General features: G+C 40.4%; 1 protein-coding gene across 1 annotated transcript in view; it reads right to left on the bottom strand.

Annotated features, from left to right (window-relative positions):
* Positions 1-374: 374 nt before the first annotated feature.
* SLC2A9 (solute carrier family 2 member 9) overlaps positions 375-9,745 on the bottom strand; it is a 160,147-nt gene continuing 150,776 nt past the window's right edge. The window contains exon 12 of the mRNA XM_026648045.2: positions 375-2,563. Coding sequence (XP_026503830.1) covers positions 2,306-2,563 — 258 coding nt within the window. The 3' untranslated portion in view covers positions 375-2,305. The remainder of the gene's footprint in view (positions 2,564-9,745) is intronic.

Below are 9,745 nucleotides of genomic sequence, written 5' to 3'. Positions count from 1 at the left end.
CATTTAGAGAAATAAAGTGGGTGAGGAAATATCTTTTATTGAATCAACTTTTACTGGTGAGAGACAAGTTTTTGAGTTTACAGAGAGCTCTTCTTCAAGTCTGGGAAATGGGCTCAGTGTTACAGCTAAATACAAAGTGGAACAGATTGTTTAGCATAAGTAGTTAACACCTATTTCAAGGGCTCATTCAAGATGAAGTATCCAGTTAACATGTCTTCAGTCAGGGGAGAGGGGGGGAAGAGGAACTGAGGGGGGACTATAGATTATTGTCCCCCCCCCCCTTTCCTTCTCCTATAACTGGACAGGTGGTAACTGGCCACCTCACCTTGAATAGTCCCTTGAAATATATGTTAACTACTTATGCTAAACAATCTGTTCCACCTTGTATTTAGCAGTGACACTCTAGGTATGTCTACATTGCAATCAGACACCTGCGGCTGGTGTGTGCCACCTGACTCTGGCTTACGGGGCTTGGACTAAGAGGCTGTTTAATTGCGATGTAGATGTTTGAGCTCAGGTTGCAGTCCGAGCTCAGGTTGCAGTCCGAGCTCTGGGACCCTCTCACCTCACAGGGCCCTAGAGACCAGGTTCCAGCCTGAGCCCAAACGTCTACACTGCAATTAACCAGCCCCATAGGCTGAGCCCAAGTTAGCTACCACGGACCAACTGCAGTGCCCTCTGAGTACATTGCCCAGATCTGAAGACAGGCTCTGTGTAAATTGGAAAGGTCGTTTCTCTCTCCCCGCAACAGAAGTTGGTCTAATAAAAGCCATTACCTCACTCACCTTGTCTCTCAAATATCCTGGATCCAAAATGGCTAAAACAGCACAGCATACGGTATAGATTATTTGGCAACAACAACTTATTTTAGGTTATGATTAAAAACATATTAGGTTAAAACCTGAAAAAACCAAAGCAAACATCCAAGAACAATTTTTTAAAAATAAAATATACATGTAAAATTTACAATTTTAGCATTGTGCAAAATAGCCCATAGAGAAACATGGCTCACCCTAAAAGATTGCACATACTCATTGGGGACTTATCCCCAGGACTGCTAAGTACTTTGGATTTGTTATTTTTATATCAAATGATGGGATTTATTATTTTATTTAGAAAGTGCTTATCCCTATAGTACCTAGGTACTTAAGGAATTCAAGGAAAACAATTGAAAAATATTAAAAAGTGAGCCATTACTTGCCTAAAAAACACTAAGAATCAGGAAGAGTAAACATCACAAACCAGAAACCCCTATTTTTCTGTCATGAAATTAAATGGACATTGGGTAACATTTTTAAAAGCACTTAAAAGACTTAGGAGCCTAAGCCCTATTTTCAAAACTGATTTAGGCACTTCAGAGCGTTAGTCCCATAGGCCTTCAGTGAGACTTTGGCTCCTAAATCACTTTTGAAAATAGAACTTGTGCTTTTAAAAAATGTTACTATTGTTAAAGTCTGGACACCTCAATATTTGATTATTTTTTCTTCTACTGTACCTATCTCCCCAGAGCCCACTATTCAGAATATGAATTCAGAATATGTGGAGTTTGTTTTCAGAACAAATGCTTCACTGTTATTTGCTTTAAACAATAGAAATGCAGTGCAAGCAATCCAGCGCTCTTGCCAGTATTTGTGGGATGGAGGGAGAAAGCACGTCAGTAATTATGGAAATAAATTGCAGTTTCCATCTTCTGGATACAGTGGGAGCGAGAGAGGTTCTTATGAGGAACAGCAGCTAAAATTAAAAATGGAAAAGATACCATGATAGTGTCCCTTTCATTTTGAAGTACAATTTTAATAGCATGTTGGGAAAAGCTGAGAAATAAAATTTGCCTCTCCTTCTCTTCACAGCCACTGACTCGCACCCAATCTCTGCCACGAGCATATAGGTCCACCCATGGCATGCAGCTGCTGCTTTTAGTTGCATGCTGATCAGCCAGTCCTTGCTCAGGATCCCTCCACCCAGTTCCCATTGCTAATCCAGAGTCCCTCTCCTAGTCCTGATCCCATCCCCCTCCAGCCACCTGATGATCCTCTCCACAGGTTTCCTGGAAACTCTGGGTCTTGTTCCCACCAGATGTGTCTGTCTCTCATATATCAGCTTCCCCCCAAAACCTTCCCAGCTGCCACTGATTTACCCTATGCCCATATTCCCCTGAGTTAAAAAAACAAAACAAAACAAAACAAAAAACAACCACATACACGGGGTATTAATAACACAAATACGGAACTGCTAGAATTATCACATGCTTTCCAAATCAGCAGAGCATATGGGTTTTTTTTCCCATACAAAGAACACTGAATTCTTAGAGTATACTGCTTTTAGTTTCACCATTCTCCAGTGTCGAAGAGAAGTTATGTTCTTGTTCTTCACTTGATTTAGTTTCTGATGAAAACTGGCTCATCTCCCGCCCTTCTAAAGTCACTTTATTCCTTTTGGCAAATGCCTGGCTGATTTCATTAATGGTCTTATTTTTTGTTTCGGGCAGGACAAAAAACAGGTAAGTAGCTCCAGCAAGACAGACGACAGCAAACACCAGGAAACAAAATGTCTGCAGTCCAGCCTGTGAACAGAAAACAAACACAACCAGCATTACAGATACTAGAGAGGCAAGAATCTTGGGAATTGTTTGAAAAACAGTACATTAAACATACAGAACAGCAGCCTGGGTGAATTGCATTTATATTGGGAGACCTGGAGCCATTTTTTTTATAAAGTACAATAATAGGCAGCATTAATTGCACACCAGCAGAGCAAGTCATTACCAGTTTAAACATGCTAATTTTTCAGTTACTTCATGAGGAAGGGAGGGTATAAAAAGCTTCCTCCAATCTTCTCCAGGGCCCTTACTTAAGGGCTAGATCAGGAGCTCAGAGGATCACAGGGTTGCAATCAAGGTGCTCCTCAGGCATGTTGCACTCTAAAGCAGGTGATGGCGGAGTCACTCACATGACTTTAATGGGACTTGAGGTTGCTCCCCACCTCTGAAAATCAGGCCAGTTACTTAGGTGCCTAAATATGGGTTTAAACATCTAGGTTTGAAAATGCTGGCAAATATTTTTAGTAGCACCCCATTGTACTTAGGTTAGCACAATATTAAGAATCTGTCACAGCCCTCAGGGAGTCGAATGAAAGTTTTGAGATTATAAAGCCAAACAGATTTTTTTTCTCCCCTGTTTCTAAAGTTATAGGAGTATATTATATAGGAAAAGATGTTACAGTAAGATCTACTTTCCTCATTACAAGGATTAACAAAGATCAATGATCTGAAATACAATCCAAATTTACATGCTTCAGATTTTACTGCTGCAAATGCTCTACTGTACAAAAAAAAGTGATCAATAGTTTATCATGAAAACTCTAGCCAGATTGTAGGACTTGCATATTATCAAAATGACAGATAACTATACTGCTGGTTGTTACATGACCTTTGTTAGATTACCCAAGTTTTTATAACAGTTTTTCAAAATGTTCTGTAGTATTTGAGTCACAATATTGCAAGGTACAGTTTCTTTAAACTGGGAACACAGACTGACATTCTGGCCCCACTGAAACTGCCATTGACTTCAGTGGGGCCAGGATATCAACTGGAGTTTTGAAACATCTCCCTTCTCTGTTTTTATGTAACTTCATACACTCAAAACAGATGTGTATGGTACCCAGAACAAATCTTTGACTTATTTTTATTCGCAGGGCAAAATTTAGAACTAAGCATTAGATGCAGACCTAATAAAAGAATAGCTTTGCAGATTTTCCATGACATCTGACATGCGGTCATGAGTAAAGAATACAAGGGGAACTAGACATTACTTACACACACACTTTTCTAAGACAGAGGTTGCTAGAAGGCAAGTTGTATAGAAGACAAACAAAGACTGCTTGGAGCAGGGGGACTGGCTCCTCAATCTCCCACCTCCCCGATTGATACCCTAGTTGCCAGACTTCAGAGTCATTCTCACTCTCTCTGGCCTAGTGATGTATTTAGCCACATAGAACAGCTTCAACAGGAGAAATAGAGGGAACCCCACCTCAGAATATCCCATAGTTCAGTAGTTAGAACAGTCTCCCGAGAGGATTTGAACAGGAGCTCCCACTTTTCTCCTTTGCTGAGAGGGTGGAATTAAAGTCTTCCACATCCCAGGTGAGTGCTCTAATCACTAGATTAAAAGTTGTAAGGTGGGCACCTCCTTCAGCTGTTTTGTGGGGAGTGAGGCAGGTGCCTAACTCATTCTCAATACAGTAGACTTAGACGCCTAACCCAAGTGACTCCAGGAGGGGGTTCCAGGTTGCAGATCACAGGCAGAGAGAGAGAGACTTCTCTGCAAACCTGGTCTTAGGTGCCTATCTCCTTCAGAGGAGTGGGGCTTAGCATGCACCCATCTTGTCAGCATCTCCCATTGGCTGCCTTGAGCAGCTTCCTGCCTAGCCTGCTGGCTTTTGTGGATCACATTATATGGTATCTATTCCTCCCCATTCACTGTATAGAGAGCCTAGCCTAACTAAGGCTCATGGATCACCATGTGGTTCCAGTGATTCTTCTATGCACCTAGAAGTTAAGCATTGTGAGGCTCAGTGTCACTTTGCCTAAGTCTCATTTGTGTATCTGGGCCCAAGCCACTACCCTTTCCTCATTCAAATTCTGCTGAAAAACTCATCTCTGCTGTGAAGCCTACAAGAAGTGAGCTAAGATTTGTATATATACACACACACATACACATTTACAATTGCTCACCAAGTGTACAAGAACTGATGAGAATTTCACACAATCTTTATGAAACCCTGACTTTCCCCAACCTTATAGTATAGTCCTTCCCTCATTTGTTGCCCCACATCTACATTCTAGAATGCAAGCTCTTTGGGGCGTGGGGCATGTGTTTGTACTATGCCTAACGCTATTTTACATGTCCCATTCAGTTACCATCACCTAAATAATGGGTGTCACAACTGATGCAAAACAAGACTCTCTCTGGTGAAGGCTAAGTCCAATACAAGAGATTTCTTACAATGTCATTTTTAATATTGTGGCTGAATTACCAATTTGGCTAGTCACAATGTTTCCATGGATAATTTATCATCTGGCCTTGCCCTTTTATTCACTTCTGTAATGCAAGGAAAGCTGGAAAGCACATCCTCTGATATACTGAATAAGGCCCCCTGAATGCATCAGCAATTTTATCTCCAAAAATAAATTAAATCCCAGCAGCCCAGTACTCCTGAAAACCCCAGCAATAATAAGAGCATGTACACGTGCAATGAGGGGAAATGTTCTGGTAGGGAAGCAGATCTGGCTTTCAAGCTTATGAACAGACAGAAACAAATGGATTTAATAGTTATGAAAAATAACTTCACAATGTCTCCATAAGTTATCCTGTCAGCTTGAGAATTGTAATTCTGAATTGGAGTTTTCAGCATTTGGAATCGTTTAATAAGGTTGCAGTTCTGTATTTGTCACAGCACCAGGTGGCCGGCTGATGCAGAATGAAGTAGGGGCTGTCTAGCATGGAAACCGGCATGACTAGAACAGGAACAAGGGCCAGCTGGAGCAGTGAAATGAAGCTACTGGCAATGAGAGAACTTCCAGCCAGGTAGTAATGTGGAGTAGATTGGACAGGCTGCTTCTTTTAGGAGCCAGGATGACCTGGATGGGTCTTTGCCTGTGGATTGGTTGAACCCTGGTTGAATGGCATAGGGCCTATTACAAGACCTGCAGGTAATTGCCTTTGATGACTCATCACACTCTCTGGCTCAAGGATGATTCATCATGTTTAAGCAGGCTGGGTCTCAGAGGTAACTCAGGAATAGGCCGGCTCAGACTCCGAAGGATCACATAATTTACTCACCTGCCATCCTCTTTTAAATCTCTCCATAAAACATACTTTTGCCATTGTGCCTACAAACTAATAATGTGTTGCGTTGATTAGGCTAGCAACCAAATACCTGTGACTAATTTATACAAATGCACCTCTTGCTACTGCTACCTTGTTCTCTCACCTTTATGCCTGCCTTTGTTTATTCACCTGTTGTGTCTTGTTTAAATCCTAGATTCTGAGCTCTCTGGGGAAGAGACTGGCTTTGTACTATTTGTTTGCACAAGGCCTAGTAAAATGGCACCTTGATCCCTGACTGGAAACATTTGGCATTTCTGCAGCAGTAATAATGAAGTGTACTATCCTTATGGCTACATTTAATCATAATGGTTCTTTAAAACTAGCTGATCCTTTATGAAACACGGGATATATGAGAGTAATAATGTATCTCTTAAGTCTCATGTAATAGCTTGGCATTAAAAAAAAAATTCTTATTTAAACATCATGACAACAAAAACCATTAAAAGCTCCTCTGATACTGCCAGAAGCTATACTTAGCATATGATAATAGTATATCAAGAGGGAACTGAGTCCATTAAAGGGAGTTACACTACTCCTCTCAAGGATAAACCATTGCTAGACTCTGCACTTTCATGGAAAACATTTGGCAGAATATATTTTGCATACACCATTGTATAAAGCAGGGTTCAAATTCTGAAATCTTTATGTAGGAAAACTCCCAGTGGGGATATCAGGACTTGGCCCTAACTTTGTTTAATTAATTTCAGAATTGCATCACATTGTTGACTCATATTCAATTTGTGATCTACTATAAATCCCACATCCCTTTCAGCAGTACTGCTGCCTTAGCCAGTTATTCCCCATTTTGTAAATTTGCATTTGATTTTTTCCTTCCTAAGTGTAGTACTTTGTAATTGCCTTTATTGAACTGCATCTTGTTGAATTCAGATAAGTTCTCCAATTTGTCAAGATCATTTTGAATTCTAATGCTGTCCTCCAAAGTGCTAGCAACCACTCTCAGCTTGGCCTCATCTGCAAATTGATAAGTGGACTCTCCACTCCATTACCATTATCTAAGTCATTAATGAAAATATAGACATGTACCCAACCAAGGACTGACCTCTGTGGGACCTTACTAGATATGTCCGCAAACCACTGATAACTCTTTGAGTATGGTTTTCTAATCAGTTTTGCACCCACCTTAAAGTTATTTCATCTAGAATATTTCCCTAGTTTGTGTATGAAAATGTCCCATGGGACTGAATCAAAAGCCTTATTAAAAATCAAGATATATCATGGCTACAGCTTCCCTCCCCATTATCCGCTAAGTACTTACAAATTGATTGTTTAATAATTAGTTCTAGTATCTTTCCAGGTATCAAAGTTAGGCTTTGATTCCCCAGGTCCTCTTTGTTCCCTTTTTAAAGACAGGTACTGTGTTTGCCCTTCTCCAGTCCTCTGGGACCTCAACTGGCCTCAACCTTCTTGATGTACTCTGTTTTTAGCTCTCCCTCCCCATTAAATAGAGGACCTACACTTTCCTCCTCCTCCTTTTTATAGAGCCTCTTCTTATTGCCTTTTATGTTCCTTGCTAGGTGCCTTAGACTTTGATTTTTTCCCTACATGTCTGTGCTATTCTTTGTGTCACATAGTAAGGCCATAAGGGACAACTAGATTTAGTCTGACCTCCTGTATATCACAAGGCACCAACATTGCCCAGCACCTGCACACTAAATCCAACAACCAAAATTAGACCACAGTATTTCAGTCCACAGGAAATTAGACTATTATATGCCACAGGCAGAAAATAGGTGGGACTGAGGTACACTAGTGCATTTCCCTAATGGTAGGGAAATTGAGATATACCCAGATAATCCTGGCAATTTCCACACACCCATATGCTGCAGAGGAAGGCAACTGCCCTGCCACCCCAGCCACTGCCAATCTGAGCTGGGAGAAAATTCCTTCCCGACCCCACTTCTGGTGATCAGTTAGACCCTGAGCATGTGAGCAAGAACCAGCCAGGCAAGCACCTGAGAGAGAGAATGCTTGTTGCCACCTCAGAGCCCTGACCCACAATGTCCCAACTTCAGTCGTGGCCATCTCTGATATTTCAGAGGCAGGAGATTAAAAAACCCCACCTCTCCCAGAATACATTGGTGAAAAATAAAATCTCTTTGTGACCACGGCCACTGGCTGGCTGAAACCTTGAACCATGAGCATGAGGAATATAAAACAAAGTGGAAGTGAGCTGTTGAGCCCTGCTTCCTACCATCACAAGCTGCCCTGTCATTGGTGCCAGAGGGAGGATACTGGTCTTGATGGACCAATGCATTCATTAGGCCTGGAAAATCATGGCAAATCTTATGTGACTGTTATGTGAAGCAAAAGATAAGATAATATATAGATAAAGTATGAGTAGATGGCTGCTACAGGAAAGATGTTGATAGATCAGACAAAGGATAATGGGCTGGGTCTTTATCCTGTTGAAATTACCTATATTCTCCTCTTATTTGTATGTGCATTTGTGGTGTTTATAGGAATGAATCCCACCTCTGTAATTTAATTTCCCTGATGTCTGTAATCTCCCTTCCTTGTATTGTATTTGTATCACTGGCTCCTTGCTAGATATGGCCCCATATCCAGGGAAGTGCTGTTTAGCTGCAATTATTTAGGAGTCAAATCCCAAGATCTTTTGCTCAGTTAGACTTCAGTGGGAATTTGCGTGAGTAAAAAGTGAGCATGAGCCTCAGTTTGCCGCCTTGATTTCAATGAGAATCACAGATACTCAGCACTGCTCTGCATTTGGCCTCATACATCTTACCCTATAGCTTTTTATTCACATGAATACTATTACTGATTGATGTCAATAAAGTTTACATGCCTGCAAAAAGGTTTGTAGGAGTGGAGCAGGTTTAACAATAGGAGGGAGTGGCACAGAAGACCACCTTATGTACATTCTACTTATTGAAAAAAAAATTTTTGGGGAAAAAAGGAAAATCTATCTTCATTTGATGTAATTACTTTAAACATTTAAAGCAGATACTGGCTTAAGTATATTCATCACAATGTGTTGAAAAAATTTAGTTCTTGTAAAAAAATGTTCTCTCCAGTTGCAGAAAATCAAACTACCTCCTTCCCCCGAAACCAAACTTTTTGGCTGAAAAACCCAAAACAACAAAACCAAAAAATTAATTTTTCAGGTTTAAAATTTTGAGAAAAGAAGACACTTTAAGGTGAAAAATTGCATTTGCTCAAAATTTTCAGCCAGCCCTATTGCTTGTTTCTGGAAGTCTGAAGATGATCTGTTTTCCTCTATATTTTCTGCAACTGACTAAGATCTGACTAAGAGCAGAAAAATGGAAAACTAGGGGACTCTGTTCATCATATAGGCAGGGTGGGTATTAAGGGGCCCATTCTGACTGCCCCGATCTTCAATTGAAGTGAACAGCAGTTGAGTGCACTCAAATACCTCCCAGGATTAAGTCCAAGATGTGCTAAGTGGCGAAACAAGAATTAGATGCTGATTTGCAGCTGTGTAATTTATATGCATTTGGATGAAAATGCAGTGTACCTTCTCAACAGGATAAGAGATACAAAAGTATTCCAAGCCTGTGTAGGGTTATTAGTGTGTGCACAGATAGAAAGTATAGGCATTACCTTTCCCCCACCCAATCAAATGCTGAAAGACGCTGAGTATTGATTTTTGCCATTATCAAAAATCATTTCTTTCAAATTGCAGCATCCACCCACATGGAGCAAGTATTAGAGAGCTCATTTTCAAATCAAGAAAAGTTAAATGAGTTGAAAAAAGATCTAGTATTAAACTAAATGTTCCTATGATTCTTGTATGTGCTGAAAGATTTTTTTTTTAACTTAAAGCTTTCAAAAGCTGTTAAAAAGAGGAAAATCTACAC

This window comes from Terrapene carolina, unplaced genomic scaffold (genome assembly GCF_002925995.2).
Source record: "Terrapene carolina triunguis isolate 2854851 unplaced genomic scaffold, T_m_triunguis-2.0 Scaffold66, whole genome shotgun sequence".
Taxonomy (NCBI): domain Eukaryota; kingdom Metazoa; phylum Chordata; order Testudines; family Emydidae; genus Terrapene; species Terrapene triunguis.
The sequence above is the reverse complement of the archived record's forward strand: the minus strand, read 5'-3'. Positions and strand labels throughout refer to the sequence as shown.